General features: G+C 47.2%; 1 protein-coding gene and 1 non-coding gene across 4 annotated transcripts in view; one reads left to right on the forward strand and one right to left on the reverse strand.

The window, feature by feature from the left end:
• Positions 1-2,151: 2,151 nt before the first annotated feature.
• Positions 2,152-2,223, forward strand: TRNAC-GCA (transfer RNA cysteine (anticodon GCA)). Its single transcript has one exon. It is a non-coding gene; the product is annotated as a tRNA-Cys (tRNA).
• A 3,689-nt stretch (positions 2,224-5,912) lies between these two features.
• The window catches only part of DNAAF8 (dynein axonemal assembly factor 8), a 91,608-nt gene continuing 72,567 nt past the window's right edge, over positions 5,913-24,953 (reverse strand). For all 3 annotated transcript variants that reach the window (XM_088656670.1, XM_060282780.2, XM_088656669.1), the window contains exons 27-32: positions 23,733-23,827; positions 21,095-21,215; positions 19,401-19,618; positions 16,971-17,056; positions 9,668-9,737; positions 5,913-6,138 (exon numbers count right to left, since the gene is read on the reverse strand). In XM_088656670.1, coding sequence (XP_088512796.1) covers positions 6,061-6,138; positions 9,668-9,737; positions 16,971-17,056; positions 19,401-19,618; positions 21,095-21,215; positions 23,733-23,827 — 668 coding nt within the window. In that variant the 3' untranslated portion in view covers positions 5,913-6,060. The remainder of the gene's footprint in view (positions 6,139-9,667; positions 9,738-16,970; positions 17,057-19,400; positions 19,619-21,094; positions 21,216-23,732; positions 23,828-24,953) is intronic.

The following is a 24,953-nucleotide window of genomic DNA, read 5'->3' on the forward strand; positions in this document are numbered from 1 at the left end:
CTGGGGTCCCTTCCAATGGCTACAATTCTATGGTCTCAACTATATTGCTTGACTGTAGCTTGTTCTTGCAACAATTCACCTGTCCCAATATGTAAGAAGGAGAATTACACAGAGTGGAAATGGAAATGGAAATGGAAATGGAATTAACTATGGACTAAGGCAGAGGTTTTTAAACTGGTCACCAGCCTGGTGCCCCATAATCTCCACAGTCGCAATTGGACCTGAGTCAGTAGCAACTTCACATGCCTGGTGAATTATGAACACTGCCCATGTGGCCCTGAAGGGCTCTTTAGACTCAAGAACATGACAGGTGCCTTGGTGGACCCAACGAAGGACCACCCTGCGAGGTAGATTAGGCTGAGAGTGACGGACCCCCAGTCACCCAGTGAGCTTCGTGGTCACATGCAGATTTGAACTCTGATCTCCCAGGTCCTAGTCCAACATTCTAACCACTACACACACTGGCAGCCAAGCTGAGCAAGAGAAGGGAGCGACTTGCCTATGAGGAATGGTGGGCAGCATTTGAGACTTCTTTCGTTTAGAGAGAAGGTGAGTAAGAAGTTGACATGGCGGACGTTTATGAAATTATATACAGCATAGAGAAAGTGAACAGAGAAGTTTTTTCTAAACACTAGAACTTGTGGGCATCAAACAAAGTTGGATGTGGGAAGAGTCAGGAAAAATAAAAGGAAGTCCCTCCAAAGGAGGCAGTGATGGCCACTAACTTGGATGGCTTTAAAAGAGGATTGGACACATTCACAGAGGATATTGATGGCTACTAGCCACGATGGCAATGCTCTGCCTCCACTGGGAGTTGCAGGAGGGGAGAGTGCTTTTGTGTTTGGGTCTTGCTTGTGGGTTCCCCTGGCAGGATGCTAGACTAGGTAGGCCATTGGCCTGGTCAATCAGGGCTATTTTTACTTTCTTACAAAGACAGAGGAGGAGGAGGAGAGAGGGTTGCTGAAAAGCACATCGGAATCCAATCAGTTCCAGGACTTGGGGGAGCCAGCCAGGACCCCTTCCAGGATGAGGTGGGACATGCAAACATCAGGGCTTGTGCATTGTGCAAATGGCACCATGTTGGGCCGTGGGCTCTCAGCTTTTTAGGTAACCTAGCAAATGCTCAGCCTTGGCACGATCTGGAGCCAGCCCTGCATTCCAGAAAAGCTCAACTTTAGGGGGTGATCTCCTTTAAAAAAAAAAAAAGCTCAAGAACTTTGGTGTATCTGCTAGAAAAAGCTTGACAATTTTGGCTGCCCCTCCCCCCCATGGGAGGAAGGACCATTGGCCCATGTAGTTCAGCATTGTCTACACACTGGTTGGCAGCAGCTCTTGGGCAGCCCTGCCTGGAGATGCTGGGGACTGAACCTGGGGGCTGGTTCTACCTGGAGGCATCTGCCCTACTTCCCAGGTCCCATGTGCCCAGGGCAGAACAGTTCCTGGAATTGCCCTGGAATCAGTGGCGGCTAGTCCATTAATTGCTCATGGGACACTGCCCCACCAGACTCAGTCTGTCCTCAGGCAGCCCCCACCTGCCTGCCTCCTGACTTACAACCAGTCCAGGAGGAGGAGGCCCTCTTGTAGAGCTCAGCAGGAGGAGGCAGAATGGGGACAAACCTAGCATTAGGTGGCTGCAGCTGTCATTGGCTCTGGCTCGCCCTAATGTTGGGTTCCCTGCCCGCCTTCCATCCTACAGGCTCCTGTAGCCACCAGCCACCTCTGCCAGGCATGTTAGGGCAGTGCACGTTGTCTGGTTTCATTTGTGGGCCAACCTTCAGCGTCACTGTGGATTGCTGTCAGGGCTGCACTTTGGCTTTGCAATGATAGCTGGGCCACGTGAGTTGAGCTCTGCCCTCTTAATGTGTCCTCAGACACTGGCCTCTCCGAGTGACAACAGGCTGCTGCGGGAACTGTATGTGCTAAGCCCGTCCTGGGAGGCAGCTGCTAGCAGGCTTTGGGCAAGGGGGGTAACAGCACAGAGATGGAACTGGTCCTGAAAACACATCCATTAAACAATTAAGGATAATGAAATATAATTATAGGTATTCTGAGCAAGGAGTGCAGCACCGAGTAAACCTGTCAGAGGGATAGAAGCAAACAGCAGAAGCACGATCTGTAAGTGTTATTATAGAGGATGCTTTTCCAGCCACTGGGGGTATAGCTCAGTGGTAGAGCATTTGACTGCAGATCAAGAGGTCCCTGGTTCAAATCCAGGTGCCCCCTCTTTTCTTTTTTTTGCTTTTAAATAAAAACAAAGATTTGTAAAAGAACTCTCTAAGCTAAGGCTGAACATTTACATTCCTCCCTCTGCTCCAAAGGCATATACCCCTGTTTCTCCGAAAATAAGACGTAGCCATAAAATAAGCCATAGCAGGATTTTTAAGCATTCAAGGAATATAAGCCATACCCCAAAAATAAGACATAGTGTGTGTGTTTTTTGAGGAAAAATAAATGTAACATTTAGAAATGCATCTTCAGGACAAAAACACACTTAAACTATTTTCCACCACTCCCAAGGATTTGTTTCCCCAGGAACGGTTCTGGGCTTTTAACACCAGTGCAAACCAATGCCTGCTATATCACTGCAGGTCCATACCACCGCAGCGGGGCTGCCAACTTTCCAAGCAATTATTGTAGCTGTGCCTTCAACAACATGCTGTTTTTCAAGAGAATAAGCCACAGGATGGTTTTGATTGCAGGGAGATAAACATGATCACCTGCTAATAATGTCTCTCTACCTGTAGCTGCTGTGAAAGGGAATTCAAGAGGGGCCAAGGAAGGGCTGTAGCTCAGTGGCAGGGCTCAGGTTCAATTGCCAGCATCTCCAGAGGGTTTAGATACAGTGTTTCCAACCTTGGGTCGCCAGTTGTTTTGGGACTACAACTCCCATAATCCCTAGCTAGCAGGGCCAGTGGTCAGGGATGATGGGATTTGTAGTCCAAAAATAGCTGGAGGCCAAAGGTTGGGAAACCCTGGTTTAGAAAGACCTGTGTCTAAAACCCTGGAGAGCTGCTGCCAGACAGTGCAGACAATACTGCCACAGGTACACCAATGGTCTGATGTGGTAGAATGTAGCTAGAAGGTGTTGGCAACTCTACCATGTGGGTGGGCAGTTGCATTGCTAACAGCTACAGGTGATGGGAGTCGTAATTTTTTTTTTAAAAAAATGTTGAACTACTTCCTGTGCACAGGGTAGAGGTTTTATTACAATCAAGCGATATTTAAATTTTGTTAAATAAACAAATAAAATGTGGAGGGCCAAAGGTTCCCCACACCTGGTCCAACAGGGTAGAACTGCCAACTTTTGAACTGACCTCTGTTGCTTTGCCCCTTTAGCAAACAGAGGCTGTTTTAGGGCCTTGCCACCGGTTCACCTGCATGCACTCGTTGCGGAACCAAGGAGGACACCTTTTCAAAGCCCAGCAAGCTTTCTTTACCTTGAAGAAAGTGGAGTGAGGGCGTCAAATTCTGGGTGCCATATCACCAAGGTCTGCCCTGCCCTGTGACAAGATCTTGCTTTGCTGGCGGGAATGTTTTGTTTTCCATGGCAAAGTTATACGTGGAGGCCACACCTTCGTTGCAGGAAAAGGAGCAAGTTAGGCCAGGGGTTCCCAACAAAATTTTCTCGAGGACCCCTCATCGAGCCGCTATTGTGACAAGGACCCCCATTAATTCCTAATCCTAAAATTAAAAAGTGAGAGCCAAATTAAGAGTCTTTTTATAAGAGTCCAGGGAGGAGGGAGGGGAATGGAGAAGACAGGATACCTGCGCAGTAGCGCACAAATGAAGCCGACGCGCGCAAAGCATCTTGGGGAGGTGAGCGTTAGTAGAATGCGCGCGCTGCCTCTTTGCAAAACAGTAGTGTTTGTAAAGCGCCACCTAACGGCATACAGCAGAACTACTGCCTCATCTAATTCTAGTTTTGCGCTAGACTCTGCTCATGCAAGAAGCGGCCAAAACAAAAAATCTGTTATCATACGAAATATATTTAATATATTTTTTATTCTAATAGCATCTTGCGGACCCCTCTGGCATAGCTCGTGGACCCCCAGTTGGGAACCACTGAGTTAGGCTATTCTTTCCCTCCCCCTCCAATGATAAGCTCACCAACAGTATAAAGCGGACAAGCGCTTGACTCCTTCCAATTAACCACGATGGCACCAGTATCTGTGTCATTCCCTGGCATTCTCTGCTTCATCTCTGCATTCTTACCGGCCCCAGTAGACTAAAGGTTGCCGGATTTATAACAGGCTTCTGCTCCTGTGCCTTTAACCGCAGTTCGTTCTGTAGACATTCGCTGGTAATAATGCCTTCCCTCCATGCTGAGATGAGCTCCACCTGCTGATTTCTGCAGGTTTAGTGGCTACTAAAGGCATAGCAGCAGGCTGGGCCTGCTTTTCTTATCAGCAGGTATCCCATCCCAAATTCCATCTGAGTATTTGCTTGAGCTGAATGGAAGGCAGTGACGGCTGATGATAGCAGTCTCTCAGTATCAAGCTAACAAGTGGCATATGCAATTATAATGTGAATGAATCAGCATGTAAATTGCGGACATACAATGACTTTCTTGTTCTCTCCCCTCCCCCCCCCCGCTCGTATTTTATCTGAAGCCATTTGTGATTTGTAAATTCCTTTGTTTTTTACCACTTTCCACGCCAGCTGCCTTGTGAGGGCTCTAAAAGGCAGGCTAGAAAAATATTAAACAAGCAAACAAATATAGTGTTACACAGGCATCCCCAACCTTCAGCTCTCCAGATGTTTTGGACTACAATTCCCATTAACCCTGACCACTGGTCCTGTTAGCTAGGGATCATGGGAGTTGTAGGCCAAATTGGGGGGCTGGTTTGGATGATGTATTCAGGTCCCCTCCAAGCTTGTGTATTTGTAAGATTAGAGTCCCTAGTACCCGGTACTACTGCTGAAGTGGTCAAACTAGTCCCTTTGCAAAATTAATGGCTCTAGCCAAGCTAGTTAAGGACTCTTTTTACATGTCTAAAAAGTTGGATCAGTGTACATGTGTTGCCATAAGAACAACTAGATAGTGATGCCTCTAGAAGGAAGTTGTAGGCTTCTCTTTCTCACCTCTCTGGACACCACTTTATCCTAGGGCAGTGCTTCCCAACCTTGTGCCTCCAGCTGTTTTCGGACTACAATTCCCATCATTCCTGACCACTGGTCTTGCTAGCTAGGGATGATGGGAGTTGTAGTCCCAAAACATCTGGAGGCACAAGGTTGGGAAACACTGTCCTAGGGGTTAGGAGAACACTAAGGTAAAGGTAAAGGGACCCCTGACCATTAGGTCCAGTCGTGACCGACTCTGGGGTTGCGGCGCTCATCTCGCGTTATTGGCCGAGGGAGCCGGCATACAGCTTCCAGGTCATGTGGCCAGCATGACTAAGCCGCTTCTGGCGAACCAGAGCAGCACACAGAAATGTCATTTACCTTCCCGCTGTAGCGGTACCTATTTATCTACTTGCACTTTCAAACTGCTGGGTTGGCAGGAGTGGGGACCGAGCAATGGGAGCTCACCCTGTTGCGGGGATTCGAACCACCAACCTTCTGATCGGCAAGCCCTAGGTTCTGTGGTTTAACCCACAGTGCCACCCATGTCCCAGGAGAACACTAGGTGCAGGGTAATCACATTTGTGTGTGCTGCTCCCTGGAAATCTAACAGGGCAGCAAGAACCTGGTTGTGTGTGTGTTTGGGGGTTTAACACATTGAGCTCTTCCATCTTACACTCAGCTCGTATATCTGTGTAAATAAAGCCATGCATCTCAAAGACACCATGGTCTCCAGTGACCTCAATTCCAAGATAACCAGACCAAGCGTAAGCACTGGCATCCCTGAAGCCTCTCACTGCTTGGAAAGTGGGGTGCACGCACCTATATCAATCCCCCCCAGACCTGAGACATGTGACAAAGGATATACTTTATTATTGAAACTGTGGGTGCGCCTTGTACTCGTACTTTCTTCTTTGGGGGGTTTGCCTTTGCCTTGTTTCCCCAAGATAAAAAATAACGAATGAGCAGGATTCAAGCAGATGTCCAGGTGGCCCTTGGCTAGGGATCCCGGATTTCAATCTGGTAGCTGCTATCAGAAGTCAGAGAGTCAAAGAGGGCACACAGAAGCTCCTCAGCCTGGGAAGGAAAGCAAATAGCCATTAGACTGTTGGACTCTGGCTGGCTATGATACAGCCAAGGTTCGAAACCAACATTCAGCCATGAAGTCCCCATACATCCATGCCTGCTGTTCGAAAAGGCAGCCCAAGATGCAATGCTCACTTATTCAGTCTAGGGCCCTTCTCTGTATGGTCTCCTTGAGGTCGGTGCAAAGGGCAGCAACAGGGAATGGCACTTCTCCGTGGTGACTCCCCATTTGTGGAATGCTCTCCCCAAGGAGACAAACCTGGCACACACCCCCTATCTGTTTTTAGGTGCCAGGATAAACATTTTTATCCACCCAAACCTTTGGACCTTAATTTTCTGCTTATTTTGTAGTGGAGTGGGGTTGAGTTGCTCTTTTATGCCTATTGTTGTGAGCATTAGGTTGCTTTTACCCGTTTTTAAATTAAATTATTTAGAAAAATATTTATGTACCACTATCCATTAAAAAAAAATCAGAGTGGTTCACAACAGTTGAACATACGCTTGTTTTTATAAGTCACTCTGAGTTCCTTCTGTTGTTGCTGGGGGAAAGTGAATAATAATAATAATTCACTTTATGTGTGGCACAAACAGAAAACAGCAGCTCAAGACTGGAGCAGCTGAGGCTCTCGCTAGATGTACACACCTTTGTAAACAAGGGTTTGTTTCCCATCACACTTGACTGTCTAATAAATTGAGGGTTTAGAAAAGAAGAGATTAGCAATTGGAATATTCAGGTCTGGCTGCAATTGTGAGTTAGGCATCTGCCCAACCCCCAAAATAAAATTTAAAAAAAAAACTTGTTCTGAGATTCTGGAAAATGCTTCATGCTGATTGGCCAGCCGAAGCTGCGTATAAAGATGCACATGTACAGTTACCAAGAAACTGCATGGGCTGGATATCCAGAATTGATGGGGACAGCGTGAGATTGTATCCAAGGGAAAGCTTATGTAAGGGGGGGGGTCACTGCAGGACTCCTAACTGGCTGGGATCCTTCCAGGTGGAACCATCAACCTGCTGTTCTGAACAAGGGAGCCAAATGCCATGCGCTCTTCCTGGCCTCCTGTCACATTTCTGTTTATTCTCTTTGCCCTCATCTGTTTCTTTGTTCCTCTCAGTCTCAAGAGTATTGGGGCGGCAGCTTAACGACACAATGGCTCCCTTTACAGGCCATACATTTGAAGCACCCCGCCCAAAGAACCTGAGAACTGCAGTTTGTTATGGGAAAAGGACTTTGGTGAGGGGTAAACTGCAATTCCGGGGGCGGGGGCGGGGAAATCCTGCGCCTTAGATACATGGTGTGTATGCTATGCAGTCCGAAGCTGCCTCTCGGCTGGGAGGTGCAACCTGATTTACAACTAGCTGACCACTGGAAGCAACCGGCGAGTCAGGCTATGGTCCACCGAAACCAAAATGTGCAGCACTCTTAAAAAATATGAAAAGCTTCCTGGGATTGATCTCCATCCTCTGCAGAACACTGCAGCTGTGCCCCCAGGAGCCATTTCTATCTACAAGGATTTAAGATCTCAAATCCTGCTATTTAACCCTGTTGATATGCCTAATATATTGCACTAAGCCCCGACTCAAGGGTCTTGGCTGGCATTTCACAAATTCGTTCTGATGCGGCCAGAAGATGATCCAATGGGCTTTCTTTCTAGGGACAATTTCCGGAGGCAGATCCTTCTGCCAGCTCGTTCCCAGGGGAAGTGTGCTGTGATTTAAGGAGGTGCGGCCACCCACCGGGAAGCAGGCAGGATGGGAAGAGGGACACACTTTGGTCCTTTTAATGGCCAAACAATGTGTATGTATGAGTTCCTACTTGTGTAGATATAATGCGGGAGTGATGGGGTACGCTAAAGGACATGGCTGGAGCCATCCTCACATTATCCTCTGCTAATATCTGCGCATCACACTGCTGCCAAAGCAGTGAGCATAGGAGCACTTCAGGCTGTGCATTGTGCGTGGTCACAGCTACGCCATACATTTAAAGCGCACTGATTCCCCCAAAGGCAGCTTGGAACTGTAGCTCATCCCCATCAGAGCTACAATTCCCAGCACCCTTAGCAAACTACGGTTCCCAAGATTCTTGGGAGGAAGCTTTCTGCTTTAAATATGTAATGTGGGTGTGGCTTCGGTGACTGTCTGAGAAGTTCTATATTTAAGACTTCTCAGAATGCTGGTATGGGGTAAATATCTAGTAGCAATTCTAACAATGGTAGTGATTGTAGGTTGCCAACCTTTTTCTTAATAAAAAAAACACCCTACTCCTCTGCCCTTAAAAGCAGCCTGGCACATGGAGATTTAGTAAGTGAGGCTTTTCTTTGCAGGGAGATTAGCAAAGGGAAAAGCCTCAGGGTGCATAATTTCTGTGTGCTAAGCTGCAGTCGAAGACACAGGAACCAGAAAAGTAAAAAGAAGTTGGCTACCCCATTCGAAGTAGTACCGTAGTAGTAGTAGCAGCAGCAGCAGTAGCTGTTATGGAACCAGGGTATGTGTGTGTCTGTCTGGATCAAGCATCCCCAAACTTCGGCCCTCCAGATGTTTTGGACTACAATTGCAATCATCCCTGACCACTGGTCCTGTTAGCTAGGAATCATGGGAGTTGTAGGCCAAAACATCTGGAGGGCCGCAGTTTGGGGGTGCCTGGTCTGGATGATACCTTCTAAACTTAGTTGGTCTCTAAGGTGCTACTGGAAGGAATTTTTGTTTTGTTTTGTTTCAACTACGTCAGACCAACACGGCTACCTACCTGTAACTGGATGATACCTATGAGTCCCTTCCAAACCTATCTGCTGAACCAGTTAGACCAGTTTCTTTTTTAAGAAAACTGGCCTGAGCTGGCCAGTTGAGTTTTTCCATTTACATATCCAAAGAGGTTTCCCAGTTGCCGTAGAGACAAAAGGGTAGTCCTTTTCCCTAGTGTTATACCGGTAAGCAAAAATCTGCCCTTATTCCCTTATGGGGTATACAAGAGCCCTTATTGGGTTCTCCATCGGTCGGAGAATATAACAGAGGCCAACCAGAGAATTTTGAGAAGCAAAGCCTTTATTTTTGCTGTCGCAACAGGGTCCTTCCTCTCACGCAGGAGAAGGGAAAACAAGAAGTAAGTGTGTGTGTGTGTGTGTGTGTGTGTGTGTGTGAGAGAGAGAGAGAGAGAGAGAGAGAGAGAGAGAGAGAGAGAGAGAGAGAGAGTGTTGGCTGATGTTGGAGGTTGCAGACACAGAGGCTTGTTTTGCTCTGCACTGGACTCAAAGATGCAGCTACAGGATCTCCCTGGGAATCTCTTGTCGAGGCAAGATCCTTGTTGCCTATACTGTATGTCTAAATAAAACCCTATTTCCTAGCAGGGACACCACAGTCTCCACTGACCTTCATTCCAAGGAAACTTCATTCCAGCACAGGCATTGCTGGAGTCTCTCGCTGATCAGAGATTGGGGTGCACTTAATGGTTACAGGAAGAGGAGGAAAAGGAGTGGGGTGTCAAATCAGGGGCATAGATAAGCAAGAGGAGAGTTGCACTTGCCTGTTTTTCAGTCTTTGGATACAGAAGTTGTTTCATGCAATCTGATACAGCTTGTTTCTGACAGTGATCACTGGGAGGCAGGGGGGGGGCATTGAGGAGAGAAGGAAGACCAAGGGGGGAAAGCAACTGTTAACACATTGCAGCAGAATCTGTCAATGCCTGGAAACTGCCTAGTCCTGGGGAGGGGGCTTTATGGGTTGGCCTGCCTGTGTCTGCTGCTGAACTGTGTAAGCCCTTTAAATCCAGGGTTCAACAAAGCTTTGCCTAAATGGATTTGAGAATTTAAAAATATAATCCTTCAATATACACAGTAATGACCTGTTATGTAAGACGCTCTCTAGAAATGTAGAGGGGGGGTGCTTATGGGCATTTAATAGCTCTGGAAACCCCAGCCTGGAAGCAGAGGTTGCAGCCACCAGGATGAAGCTAAGCAGGTCTAAGTCTGGTCATTGTCTGGATGGGAGACCTTTGGCGTATCCCATTTATGGCATCTGAAACTCCATGGGGTAAAAGGCAAAACAGGTGTAGTCACAGCTAGCTAGTCCTACTCAGAGTAGACCCATTGAAATTGATGGACGTGGCTAACTTAGGTTCATTCATTTGAGTGGATCAACTCTGAGTAAAACTTAATTTAATAAAACCCACAGGCAGGATAGAAGTGAAATAATAACTTGATCGCAGCCATTTTAAGCATCATAGGTTTTATTTTCTTTGGACAGGCAGACTTCTAAAGATCCTCGCAGCTGAGAGACCTCTCTGGTTTTCAGTATCCGTCTCCTGACCATAATCTAAATGATGCTTATAGGTAGGGAAGCAATTGTTCTGGCCCAGGCTTCCTCAACGTTGGCCCTCCAGATGTTTTGGCCTACAACTCCCATGATCCCTAGCTAGCAGGACCCATGGTCAGAGGTGATCGAAATTGTAGTCTCAAAACATCTGGAGGGCCGAGGTTGAGGAAGCCTGTTCTAGCCTATGCAGCATTTCTGTTATTTGAGATTGATTTGCCCATTAACCCCTAATCCCAAAGAAAATACACCTGGTAAGAGTTAATCTATGCAACCTGCAAAGGGTGGGTGACAGACTGCTGTTAAGGAGCAAACCAACACCCTGACGACAGTGTATAGCTGTTGAACTACAACTCCCAGCATGCCTGACTATTGGCCACGGTGGTTGTGGCTGATGGGATCTGGAGTTCAGCAACTTCTGAGAGACAGTGTGGTGGAGAGGTTAGAGTCCTGGACTGGGACCTGGGAGACCAGGGTTCAAATCCCCACTCAGCCATGAAGCTCACTAGGCTTCACCAGTCACTGACTTTAAAATGAACCAACCTCACAAGGTTGTTGTGAGGAAAGAATGGGGGGGAAGAACTATGTTCAGCACTTTGAGCTCCTTGGATGGGGTATAAATGTACTGTATCTACATTTTTTTAAAATTGCATTCCCCAGATGTGTCTAGGGATATTTGAGGAATTAGATTCCTGTGAGAATTCCAATGGGAACCAACCTGATTTGCACCTCCTGGGCTAATGTGCCAACCTGAATTGGGTGCCAATCCACCTAATACCACACTTCTTTGAATTCTGTGATACAGTTCTCAGCTCAACAGATGTACCAACATATGTTTAAAAATGAGTATTTTAGGGAAACTGATGTTTAGAAATATCTATATTGAAGAATGTGGATTTAAATTTGAAAAAATTGTGTGAATTTAGAGCTTCAGCCAATGTTAATCTCCTACATAGAGTAGATCCATTGAAATTAAGGGACATGGCTCTCTTAGGGTCAGCAATTTCAGTGGGTCTACTCTGAGTAAAACTCAGTTGGCTACAGCATAATTGTTGGTTTACAGGTTAATACAGGATGGGAATAGGCCTATGGATGAGCATTTACAAACTGATGTGGCTTGTCCAGTCTGCATTATGTTCCATGGCCTGCACTGTGTGTCATTCCATGTAACTTAAGTTGGGACAAATGGCCTCCACTGTCCCTCCCCCCAGTGATGGTCCTACTATTCTCCCCCCCTTACCAGAGCCTTTTTTAAAATAACAAAAGGCCAGTATTGCACCATACCCACAGATGAACACCCCCACATAGTTACCAACATGTAGGAGTACATAGCAGTTTGTGTGGACATTACATGCACACTTTACCCAGGCAATGCATTTTTGTACACAGTGCTTGCCTAGAGTACTGTCTTGCAAATGGTTCGTAAGATTTATATGCAGCTTGATTGCAATGGAACCTCAAGGCTGTTTACAAAATGAACAAAACCATAAAATTAATAAAAACCAATTGAAAGGAACTACCGTATTTTTCCTTGTATATGATGCCCCCATGTATAAGACACCCCCTATTTTGGGGGGACTCCAAATTAGGAAAACACCCCTCAGCACTACCCGTGTATAAGACGAGCCCCAGTTTTAAACCTAATTTTTTGGTTAAAAAAAAAACCTACACGGAAAAATATGGCATTTAAAAACATTTTTTAAAATTTAAATCAACAATAAGCTGAAAACTAGATTAAAACACACGTCGATGTTCTACCTGCCTGGATAGGCTTGCCTAAAGAAAAATGTTTTCAGCTGGTGCCAGAAAGAATATGGTGAAGGCACCTGCCTGATGTCAATAGGCAGGGAGTTCCAAAGTGCAGGTTCTGCCATGCTAAAATGTCAATTTCTTACAAATGCACCTGTAGCAATGCCAGTTCCGCTGATTGGAGTGGTTGAGTGGGCATATATGGCGGATCTGGACAAGTTTGCCTTTAAATGTGAACTGAGTCAGATTTCTCCTACATCTCCATGTCTGTCTGTCTGTCTGTCCATCTGTCTGTCTGAAACTACTTACATCCCATGAAACAAAGGTGCATCCAACTGTTTTTGCTCCTCAATGTCTCCTCATCAAACCAGAAGGAGGCATTAAGGGGGTGTCACTGGGCCCAGTACTCTTCGCCATCAGTGACTTAGATCAGCCAAACTTGTGAACTCTTCCCAACCGCCCCAGCCAAAACTGCCAAGGATCAGAGGTGCTGGAGTCCCAAAACGCTGAAAAAAGCACTCACACCGGCTCTCCCTGAGTTGGGTGAAGGGGATTTGCAGATGACAATACACACACACACACACACACACACACACACACACGAAGAGGGATGAGTGTTTGGAGAGGTCTTTTATTGCTTTTGTAAGCTCTCCAGAGATCTTTGCTGTCGGGCAGCATGTAAATATTGTTAATGAATACATAAACAACCACAACATGAAAAGCAGAGTCAATTTGGGAGGCTCGCAAATTAATTATAAACAGTGTGTGTTTGTGTCCACCAGCAGCGCTTGAGGAAGGATCCTGGTTCCTGTCAAAAGTCTGCGTGTGTTAAATGACTCTGACTGGTCCAGGACCAAGAGGTGTCTAATCTGCACATCCCTGCCAAACCAATCTCACAAATAAAGTCCAGAAAAGGTTATTAGCCCCATGGGTTTGGAGGGACAACAACGCAGTAGTAACCTGCCTGTCTCCCCATACAATGTTGTGTTAGTGAATATTAGCCAGTTCCAGAGAGTTAGCTATATTTATTCTCTCTCTCTCCCTTTTTAGCAAAAGCAACAGAGTCTCTTTTAACATGCTATATCCTGGCAGGATAGAAAGACTAACTGCCCCAATACCATCATGAGCACAAATCAAAAATGAATGCACAATAAAAAAAAAGAACATGTAGAGAGACGCTAAATTTCTGTGGATCAGCACGAAGGGGCCCAACTCTCTTTCATAACATAGCTAGACTGTAGGACTAAGGCAAGGGAGACCCAGGTTCAAATCTCTGGACCACAGAGCTCCTTGGGTTAGTCACTGTCGATCAGCCAATATCACCTCACAGGGGATAAAATGGAGGGGAGAGGGAGAGTCTTGAGCTCATTTGGAGGAAAGACAGGATATAAATGTAGTTAATGCAGATCTCCTCCTCAGCTACTATTGTTGTTGTTGTTTAGTCATGCCAGACTCTTCGTGACCCCATGGACCAAAGCACGCCAGCTGCTACTATTAGCCCCTGCTAATATTGTGACTATATTTGTTCCCAATGGGGAGAATACCAGCTTCAAGGGGAGGGGAGGGGAGGAGATGTAGGTCAGGAAAAATGTAGTGAGAGAACTGAACACCTTCTCTCCTGCTGCCAGCACCTTTGCTTTGATCAAATTCAGACACACATGCACACACACCGATTTGATTTTGAGTAGACAAAAAGAAATCCAGGAGATCTGATCGATCACAGATCTCCTGCAGCACATCTCTTCTTGCACACGACAGCCTGCCTTTTGATGTAGACTTGGCTTCTCCCCCCCCCCCCCGCGCAAACGCTGAATGTGGTGATTTTCTCCAGGGAAGCTTATTGATTCAGCCGGCTGAGTCTCAAAGAGAGACTTCCCTTTCGCTGAGCTCCCTGTAGCTATGCGACCAGCACGGGAAGCCTCCTGATGAGCTTCTCTCTCTCTCTCTCTCTCTCTCTCTCTCTCTCTCTCTCTCTCTCTCTCTCTCTCTCTCTCTCTCTCTCTCTTTCTCTGACCTTGAGAAGAGTTTTCCCTTAGCCACTGGGCTCTGCCTCCTCTCTCAATGTACAGCCTCCAAAACCAAGAGCCTTTTGATAGCGTGGACTCACCAAGTGGCCCAATATGTTTAAATAACGGGGGGGGGGGGGGAGGTACCTTCCTTGACATTGCAGTTGAAAAGATTGGGGGGGAGAGGGGGAGAGGGAGGGAGGAGAGGAGAGGAGAGAGAACAGCTTAAGATAAATCTGCACAGTCCTGCATTGCAGGGGGATGGACTAGATGATCCTCAGGGTCCCTTCCAACTCTGCAATTCTATGATTCTATGAATAAGAGAAGCGGCATGGAAAGGGAAACTCATGTTCTCTGTGCTTAGGGAGTACTGGCTCTTCCACTGTGTCAAAGGGGGTGGTGGGATGGACCCTCCAAGTTCCCATCAGAAAACAAAGCCTTGAGGTTTCCTGTGCTTCACCTGAGAGTCTGTTAGGCCAGGAGTGGTGGGTTGAGAATGTTTTTCAGCTGGGGGGCCACATTCCCATCTGGTCAACCTTCTGGGGGGCCACATGCCAAGAGGATGCAAAGAAGGGCTGGGGGAGCATCACAGTCCCTCTCTGCAACCCACCCCTTCTTCCCAGGCTTCTCCCTTCACCAGCCCTGTTCCACACCCTCCCTGAGTGACTGGAATGTGCCCTTGAATTGTGACCATGCTGCTCGCTTGCCTGGATGGCAAGCGGTGTGTGCAGAAACCTCTGGGTTTTGCATGGCTGGGATGCAGCCAATTGTTTTAGGTTTTGGGTACCAAGGCACCTGTACTTCCTAGATTTAGCAAATGTTAGGATTTAGCCAATACTTGGAGTATTAAGAGAATGCGCCAGACATTGAATTTAGCAGTGTAAAAATACAGGCTAAACTTGGTGTCCGTCTGTCTCCCACCAGAGAATCGCCTGGAGATAAGCCATTAAGAATTGAAGACAGAGTCATGACCCATCAAGACTGGCCATCAGCAAAGCAAAGGCTGCACCAGCCGCAAATGGGGGACCGTTAGTAAGACGAAAGACCAGTCGTTTCAGTTTAGGACTGCAGTAAGCGAACAAGGGGAAAGTGTCAGTTTTGCAAGCTTGAGATGAGGTGAGTGCAGAGCTCGAGGTGGGCTGTTTTGTGTGTGCTGCAGAATGGGTCAAACAAGATGTTTCGGGACCCTTGGAATTTGAGGATGCTGCAGTGGGAGGAACAGGCCCCTCTTGGGATGTGAAGGCTCTGCACTCTCTCCATGTAGGCTCAGGTTGTATCTATGTATAAATAAACCATATACCATAAAGACACCACAGTCTCTGCTGGGCCTCTCTGTCCAAAAGGAAACACAGACCCTGGTAAGCACGCTTGGAATCTCACACCATTTGGAGATTGGGGTGGCGTGTGAAGGTTGCTGCCCATGAGGCAATGTGGTCCTCAGGCTGAAAAGAGTTCCCCACCTCTGCTTTAGTGGCAAGGGGGAAGTGGGAGGGGCAGGGAGGGAGAGAGGAATGGATTTAGGGCTTCTTCTCCCTTGGGGGCTCCTGAGAGCCTGGCGAGGATGACACTGGGCAGCCCAGGGTTGCATGAAGGGGTTGAAGACTATTTCTGCAGCAGGGTCCCTGCAGAGTCCCTGTCTCTAGCATCCTAAGAGTCACTCAGTTGGTACAGCTTTTAGCCACTGTATGCTCCAAAGCCTAAGCCTTTAGGGACACTGAAAACACAAGGAGAATGGTGTGTATGTTCTGTTGCGTACAATGGGACCTCAGGGAAAACACAACTCAAGCAGTCCAAATGATTTGCCCGCATATACGCACAGAAAAAAAAATAGGTCTAGCCAAAAGGAAACACATGGAGATCTGCATTAATCATTACAATGCATCCCTAATTACTATTATTGTATAACTGTACAATTATAAGATTATTGCATACCGGTAATCTTAGAAGGGGACGTGGCTGTCAGGGAGTGTGGCTGAAACTGTCATGAAGTGACCCTGCATTTCTGAATTTGCCACAGGGTCAGGGCAATGGGCAGAATGGGCTCCTGGAGGGGGACGCTCAGCCAAAGAAAATGAAGCAAGGATACTAGTTGGGAGTAGTGATGGACGGAATGGTGTTTCTCCATTACTTACTTTCCCATTATTAGGTCCAGCTTGCTATATTTCTGCAGCAATCTGCAATTTGTTTACCAAGACAAAAAACCTCACAAAAATTAGCCAGCATTCCCCCCCCCCAATGTTTGCATGTAATTTTCCTGGCTACAATGCATTTTTGTAAGTTATTTCCCCTAATTATGCATCTTTATGCACGCTCTCCCCTCATTTGCACATTTGGGGGTTGGAAAATGCATCACAAAACTCAAAGAAGTGTGAATTCTAAAGGTTAGTTGTGTTATTGGTGCGCAAATGTTTCGGAAAGTGCAACAGAAGGAGATTCACATTAAAATGCAAAGCGAATTGAATTTCTCTCCCTCCCTTGTGGAGACTAGCTGCTTTCACCACCTGCAGCCCAGAATGGTGTTTGGGCACTAGCCATGTCAAGCAGGGAGATCACACAAGGCACTCTTATAAGGTGCAGCTACAGAGTCTGGTTGAAAAAAAAAACTGGCAACGCTGTTTGCCTGTGAAGTTCTGGGGGCGTTTGTCTGCTCCCTGTTGGAGTCAGCATACTAGGTTGACTAGCTGGATCTTTCCTCTGGCCTGGTAGGCCCAAAGACAAGTGATGAGGTGAGTGAGTTAACAGGGCAGCGATGTTCTTGCTTACCTGCTCAGCAGGGCATCAAAGCAAACCACTGCATTGTCTCGCTGGGCTGCAATGATCAGGCAGGTGCCCTTCAGTAACCGAGAGCACTGAAAGAGAAAAGAGAATGTGAGCCACCTTCTATAGGTAGGCATCCAGTGAAACCACTTTGCCAGGAGTCCAATGGGCATCTGATATCACATGTTGTGCTGGGTGGCAGTAATGCAGCTTACTCCATCCAAAAGGCACCCATTATTTACACACGGTTTTCCAGTGGGCTTCCTGTTCTTCTCACCCAAACACCCAGTGGTGCACCAGGGGTACAGATGGAAGGATTGGTTCATGCGGGTTCTCGGCATTTCTTATTTTTCCAATCTTCAATTCTCTTCTCTGTTTTCTGCAGCAATTTGCCATTTTTCCCTGCACATTGTTCCAGAAAGTGTGAATTAGGTAGCTTGGCCTTTAAGTGCAAACTGAGTAGAATGCCTTCCCCCATCTCTAACCAGGAGGGGCGGTGTTGCCTTTTGATGGATTGACACTCGCCAACCTCCATAAAAACCAAGGGGGAAGCTGTGCCAGAAGACCAGCCTGCTGCATGGTGAATCTGCAGTTGCCACACTGCACAATGCCAGGGAATAGGGTTGCCAGACTCAATAGAGGACAGGACTTCTGTGCCTTTAATTGCCCTGCTCTCTTTTGAGTCAGGAAACCTTAAAGAGAAACCAGCAGACCCTTTGCTTGGAAATTAAAGAAAGGGTCTGCTGGTTTCTCTTTAAGGTTTCCAGACTCAAAAGAGAGCAGGGCAATTAAAGGCACAGAAGTCCTGCCCTCTGTTGTGTCTGACAACCCTACCAGGGAAACTTGTGCCACTGGTGAACCCCTACAAGGGTCTGTTTGGCAAGAGGAGGGGAGAGGAGCGGAGATCCCGGAAAGCTTCCCTTTGGCTCGGATACAATCGCTCTGGCTGGAAGCATGACAGCTCCTTCCCTTTGGTGGACAAGACTCCACCTTAGAAGGGAAAGAGGTCTGTCGTCTCCCACTAGAGCTGCCCTGTTAATGCAAGACTTCCCCCTGCCTCCCCACACCTTTGGGTTTCCACCTTTCTGGTGGAGGCCCTACTGGTGTCCCCAGCTTACAAAACCAAGTCTAATTGCTCAGTGAACGATGTAATTGCTCTCCTGCACAGATGTACCTTAAAACAGCTGCTGCTGATTAAACATTCCGCTCTTAAAAATAACTTCCATGCTGAGGTTGAAGGGAACATTTGAGGCTGTATTAACTGGAGGAATGACACACACACACACACACACACACACACACACACACACACCCTGCAAAAATATATTGTGGTCTCTTAATGTTCAGCAGCCTTCAGTTAGCAATGCATTTTAGGACACTTTGTTATTAGCACTTCTTAAATACCTATAATAACTCAAGGTACAGGGATTCCTGGGGAATTAATAGCATACGTTCCAAAATAAAAACAACAACAACAAATATTAAAAAAAACCACAGCTGTCCTTCAAAATCTGTGCATTTGGCAATGCAATTCTCCAACCAGTATGTACCAAAAAAAAAAAAAAGAGTTTATATTAACGAAAGAGTGCACAAAGGGAAACACATGCAAAAATGTGTATATCAGTCAAAACCACATAAAAACCGTGTTTTGGGGGAGAAATTCACACACAAAATGCTGGCACATTTTCATAAGGATCGTTTTAAAAGATTGCAAATTGCTGTGGGAAAGCGGAGAACTCATTTGTGAGGCACACAAATAGGGCAGGAGCCCTCTTCCATTTCTGCTCCTTGGCAGTAACTAATATTCAGTAGTATATTTTGTCTGACCATTGAGGCTCCAGTTAACTATTGCCTGAAGAAACCAAATGGGCCCATCAGTATAATAAGCTGTAAATAACTAAGCAGTGCTGCTTAGATGGAAGAGGGGAGCTTTGCAGGAGGAGTTGCAGCTCGGTGTTAGAGCACATAGATTACACCCGAAAGGTCCCAAGTTCCAGGTAGATCTGGAAAAGACTCCTGCCTGACCCTCTAGAGAATGGTTACAGGTAGGTAGCCGTGTTGGTCTGGGGCAGAGTCCACTCATTGTATGTTTGCCCCCATCCTCCCTGCTGAGATCTGCAAGGACAACACAGAGGACAAGGAGGAGGAAGCTGACAGGCAAAGTCACCCTCCTGGACCAGTTGTAAGAGGCTGCATCTGGTGGGGCAGAGCCCCATTTACCCTGATGGGCATCGGCTATAAGGGATCTGCTTCCCCATGGATTTTGCTGATCTCCAGTTCCCACTAGCCCCAGCCAGCAAGGCCAATGGTCACAGATAATGGGAGCTGTGGTCCAACACTAATGGCAGGGTTTTGCTGTCAGTCTGTGTGGATAATAGTGAAGACTGGAGCGATGATCGGACTCAGTATCAGGGCCCTTCCTATGAGTTGGCCTACCATGACGGGCGCCTCCCTGTCGGTCGCACTCAGGACTGCAGAGATGAAGCAGGCCTGCGGTTCGTCCATGGTGGTGAGCCGTGCCCCCGTCACCAGGAAGCCTTGCCCAATCAGTCGCTCCAGCAGGACCAGGTAGGGCGGGGGGCTCGCCTTCCACAGGGAGGTCTCTGGAAGGATCAGGCAGGTGGCTTGGCAGAGAACAGAAAGCTGAGAGCACTCTGGAAGCGAAAGGAGGGGAACTATCAAATATCTAACTGATCTCTTGGTGAGCTCCAGCCGTTCAAACCCTGTCACATACTAAATGAACTATTTTTCTTGTCCAATTTACCATTGTATCCGAGAAAGACCGATATCTATCCAGATATATGTGTGTGTGTTCCCAAAATCAAATACTCAGTTAACTCAGTTTTCAATTTGGAATGTTCCACATTTCCATTAAATGCTACATCTGCTCATATATCTGCAGGAGAGGTGATTGAACCAAATCCAAAGGACATCAAGCTCTTGGGTGTGCAATCTCTCCCTCTAGTGGCCAAGCCTGATTCAGAGCAGAAAAACACACCCTGTTTACCAGCAAACAGCACCAGTTTCCCCTGAACAACTCTGTTCTGGAAAGGATCTGCTACACCGCTGCCATCCCATTTATCGTGCATTCTCAAAAGCCGGAAAAGAGGCAGTACTGGGGCAAAGTAGGGATCTTTTATGTGAGGCCCTCAAATGGGAGAGCAAAGATTTCCTTACATGTTCAGCAGAACTAAATGAGGCGGGTGATGGGGGACATCCATTTCCCATGGATAAGCATTCAGGTGTGCAGCCCCCTCTGCCTGCTGCCCAATGTGAATTCAGGAACAGTTCTGCCACTCGCTTCTGTTACATCAGGGGTTCTCAAAGTAGCACCCATGGGCGCCATGGTGCCATTGAGGTCTTCCCTGCCATGCACTCCGCACACCCACTCCCTGCCACCTTGATCATGAGGTAGTGAGGGTGGTTATTAACTTCCTCCCCTCAAAAAAGTACATAAAGGCGAAGGAGGAAGTTGGAAGAGTGAACCTCTCTCCAACTTCCTCACTATAGCTCTATGTGCTTTTTAAGGTTCATGTTTATTCTGCTGGGTATGACTTTTACACCAAGTGGTGTGCATTCTCTCTGTCTCTGTATGTCTGTCTCTTCACTTCAGACTCTCTGTGGGGGCTCATGGGGGGTGAGGACTCACTCAGATCCATGGACTTTAAAAAGTGGGTGACCTCCATACTACATTTCTGAACTGGAAATAATTGGTAGGGCGGGTGGGCAGAGTGAGATAGACAGATCTAACCTGTGAGCTACAAAACACAGAGTTGGGGGAAATGGGTCCATAGCAAGATCACCCAAAAGTGACCAATTGTAAGGCCAAAATGCAAGGAGCTGCTTTGGGGAGTTTAGACATTTTTTTAACAATCTGTATTTTTGAGTAAAGAGGGGTGGGGGACCCCACATTTTTTAATGGACTCCCAACTCCTGGTACTTGATGGGCTCAGCATTCAATGAGTTAAAGGCCTAAACTACACCCCACCCCCCATTCTAAGCAGCAATTCTCATTCTCTAGATGTCAATACCAACTCTAGGCTGCCTCTGGTTTTTTTTGTCTTGCTATTCAATTAATCAATAGCCATTTTAGGCTCATATAATGAGGAGGGAATTGTACATTTCCTTACCTAGAGTCTGTGGCTGTGCAGGGCCCCGTAAATTGAGCTGCCTTCTCGCTTCCCTTTTCACAAGCCTGTGTTGTTTGTCTATCTCAAGGCAGGCTGTGGGGTCAGATGCAACAGTGCAAATCTGCAGGGGAGATGGGGGAGAGAGATAGCAACACACATCACATGAGCCACCATTGCCGGGAGACAGATAAACCCGGGTAGGAGTCAAAAGGGCTTGCCCACAACTCTGCTAGAAATTCATGCATCATCTGCCCGCCTGCAAAAGCCACAGGAGTGATGAGAGGGTTCTTTGTCCCCGATTTCCTCGGGGTTTGATCCTGCACTGCCTGGCAAAGCACCTGCCCAGCTCACTCCATAACGTTTGCCTGTCAATATATATTGGGATCCCATATTCTTTGTTACTGCAGTACATAATAAAAAGTTGATTTCGCTCTTAATGCCAACCTTGCACTGTTTGCCTTTTTAAGGCTTCACAAGCACACATTGAATAACATGCATCTGTTTTTCACATTTTAAAGAGACAACGGGGGGGGGGGGTTGGGGGACAGCAAAACCAACCCAGGCATTGAAAGGAAGAACTATGTGACCCAATACAAACGCGGGATAATAGGCACTCATGACAGTCAACCCAAAAGGCACCCGACATCAACCCTGGCCAATAGCCATGCTTCTGGGACTTTGTGTTTTTTCCCCCAAGTAAAGATACAGATCAAAGCACTAGAGAAGCCTGAAAAACTGTTTGATCAGGGACTGTGGAGGGAGAGAATAATGAATGTGTAAACCACGGGCAATGATAATTTTACACCATACCTCCTGGTGCCTGAGCAGTTGTCTTGGTAAAGGTAAAGGGTAAAGGGACCCCTGACCACTAGGTCCAGTTGTGACTGACTCTGGGGTTGCGGCGCTCATCTCGCATTATTGGCCGAAGGAGCTTCCAGGTCACGTGGCCAGCATGACAAAGCTGCTTCTGGAGAACCAGAGCAGTGCACGGAAACGCCGTTTACCTTCCCGCTGTAGCGGTACCTATTTATCTACTTGCACTTTGACGTGCTTTCAAACTGCTAGGTTGGCAGGACCAAGCAATGGGAGCTCACTCCGTTGCAGGGATTCGAACCGCCGACCTTCTGATTGGCAAGCCCTAGGCTCTGTGGTTTAACCCACAGTGCCACCCGCGTTGTCTTGGTACACAACCTAAATTTCATACTCCATTATCTGTGCGTGCGCATGCTATGAAATCTGTTGGCTTTCAACAAAGAACCTAAGAATCTACACGGCACAAACTTGGCCGGTGAATTTCATTAACAGTGTAGGTTCCTGGGTCTTTGGCACATTGCTGAAAGCCTCTAAGGGAGGTTCACACAAACACCCTCTTGTGTTGAAAGTTGTGGAGCAGACACAAGTGGATTGTGGGTTCGCGCTGCCTGGCCATGCCCTCACTATGCCTGCATTACTGGGTATTTTGGCTGCCATGTGTCTAGAGCTGTAAACACATAAGAGCTTCTCCACATCCTGGGGAATCCTGGGCCAGTCAGGGTCCTGCCATCACGACTAGAAGGGTACAGAGCTGCCTCATGCTAAGGAAGACCACTGGTCCAGTGTCATCTGCACTGAATGGCAGTGGGTCTCCAGGATTCCAGACGGGATTCATTCCCACCCCTACCTAGAGATACCAGAGATTGAACCTGGGATCAATCCCAAACCTGCATGAAATGCAGACACTCTGCCACTGAGCTATGGCCCTCACTTTTGTGTGCACATCTATAAACACAGAGGGTCACTTCACGCGGTTGCTGCAATGCCACCCAGAATGCACCTCAACGTCGGGGGCAGAGCAGGTTGGCACGGCCCTACAACACAAACATCCACACACTTTCAGTGCCCGAGAGGGTTTGTCTGAAAACTCCCTGCCTGCAGAATCCGTGGGAATAACTCAGGCTCTGCCAACCTAGTGCAATCCAGATGTTGTGGACCATAAGTCTGTGCGACTTGGGACACTCGTACCTACGGGACCACCTCTCCTGGTATGCCCCGCGGAGGACCTTAAGGTCCACAAACAACAATATTCTGGAGATCCCGAGCCATAGATTGGCCTCTACTAGGGCCAGGGCCTTTTCAGTATTGGCCCCAACTTGGTGGAACGCTCTTTCACAGGAGACCAGGGCCCTGTGGGATTTGTCATCTTTCCGCAGGGTCTGCAAGACAGCTGTTCCGCCTGGCCTTTGGGTTGGACTTAGTCTGACCCCTGTGTTTTCCTCCCTCATGGCTTGGATTTATGGACTACTTAAAATCAGGCTGCATTTTAATTTTTAATACTGTATTTTAATCTGTATTTTAATCAATTGCTTTTTATGTTTTATTGTAATTTTATTGGTGGGAGCTGCCCTGAGACCGGTTTTGACTGGGGAGGGCAGGGTATAAATAAAAAATTATTATTATTATTATAACATCTGGAGAGCACCAGGTTGGCAAAGGTTGGAGTGGATGCTAACCTTTGGGTAGCTGTGTTTGGAAGGCGTGTTTGCATGAGGCCGTGGGAATGGAAAAGATAACAGATGCAAAAAGGAGGCAAAAGAGAGAAATCAGATAGGCGAGAGCTCCAGCTATGAAGGACGAACATCAGGAACGAGGAGGGTCCTACCTCCTTTCCCTCCAGAGACGGGTGCCCAGCCCCACACAGCCCTTCTGGAAAGAACAGCTCCACATCCCGCACAGCAGCCCAATACGATGTGGAGCCTAAGAGAGATAAATACAAAGAGATGGTTCTATCAGCCCATGAATTAAACATCGTCTCTGTTCCTGCTCCTCTCTCGGGATGATTGATGGCACACAGATTCCTGGAGAAATTGCTTTAAAGGGCAGCTGTTATACACTGTAACAGCAAACATTTAAACCTATTACGCCGAGAACAGTTTCATTGTCTCCTTGCTATTTTGACTTCACTCTATTGTGACTCGGCTTGTTCTCCACACCAACACAATGTCACCATTTTCTTCCTCTTTGCAGCCAAGAAATAAAGTGTTGGGAAAATCAGACTCAGAGCAGGACATCGAGTGAAGCTGCTGCAGATACCTGGCTGGGGGGGTGTGGCGGTGGGGGGTGCCTGCTGAATGCGGCGGAGTTATCAGGAAATGAAATCATTTTGGCGCCTCGGTCCAACATAATAACACTATCTTTAGTTCTTTTCTCCATGTGTAAATAGGAAGGCCTGGATATATATTTTTTCCATGCCAGTAACAGTGGAATGAAACTCAGTAGGGATAAGGCAAACAACAGCCCTTTTGTATGTCCCCAGGGTCTGAAGGCTTCCCTACACATTCAGGGAAAGTATATGTGGTAGTAGACACCTGCTGGCACAACAGCACTTTGAAATGCAGGTGGGAAGGTGGCTTACTTGAGGACTGTTCCACATGGGAATTCCCCTACCTGCAGAAAGCTAGCATGCCAGGGAGAAAGTAGCCTAATTTTCTCCCTGAGGTACTAGCTTTCCATGTGCAGGGATAGTATAATCACCATCATCATCATCATCATCATGGGAAAGGGCCATGGCTTACAGGGAGAGCATTTCCTCTGCATGCAAAAGGTCCCTGGTCCAATCCCTGGTATCTCTAGGTAGGGCCAGGAGTGCCTCTCATCTGAAAGCCTAGAAAGTTGCTGCCAGCCAGTGTAGTCAGTGTTAAGCTAGATGGACCAATGGTCTGACTTGGTGTGTTTCCTTTGTTCCTATCGTCATCATAAACATGCTATTCCCACAGCCTAACCTACCTCACAGGGTTGTTCCAGGGGCAGACCTTGGCAATAGGGCCAGGGCCTTTTCAGTATTGGCCCCAACTTGGTGGAACGCTCTTTCACAGGAGACCAG

The sequence above is a fragment of the Zootoca vivipara genome, chromosome 13 (genome assembly GCF_965207765.1).
Source record: "Zootoca vivipara chromosome 13, rZooViv2.hap1.1, whole genome shotgun sequence".
NCBI lineage: Eukaryota > Metazoa > Chordata > Lepidosauria > Squamata > Lacertidae > Zootoca > Zootoca vivipara.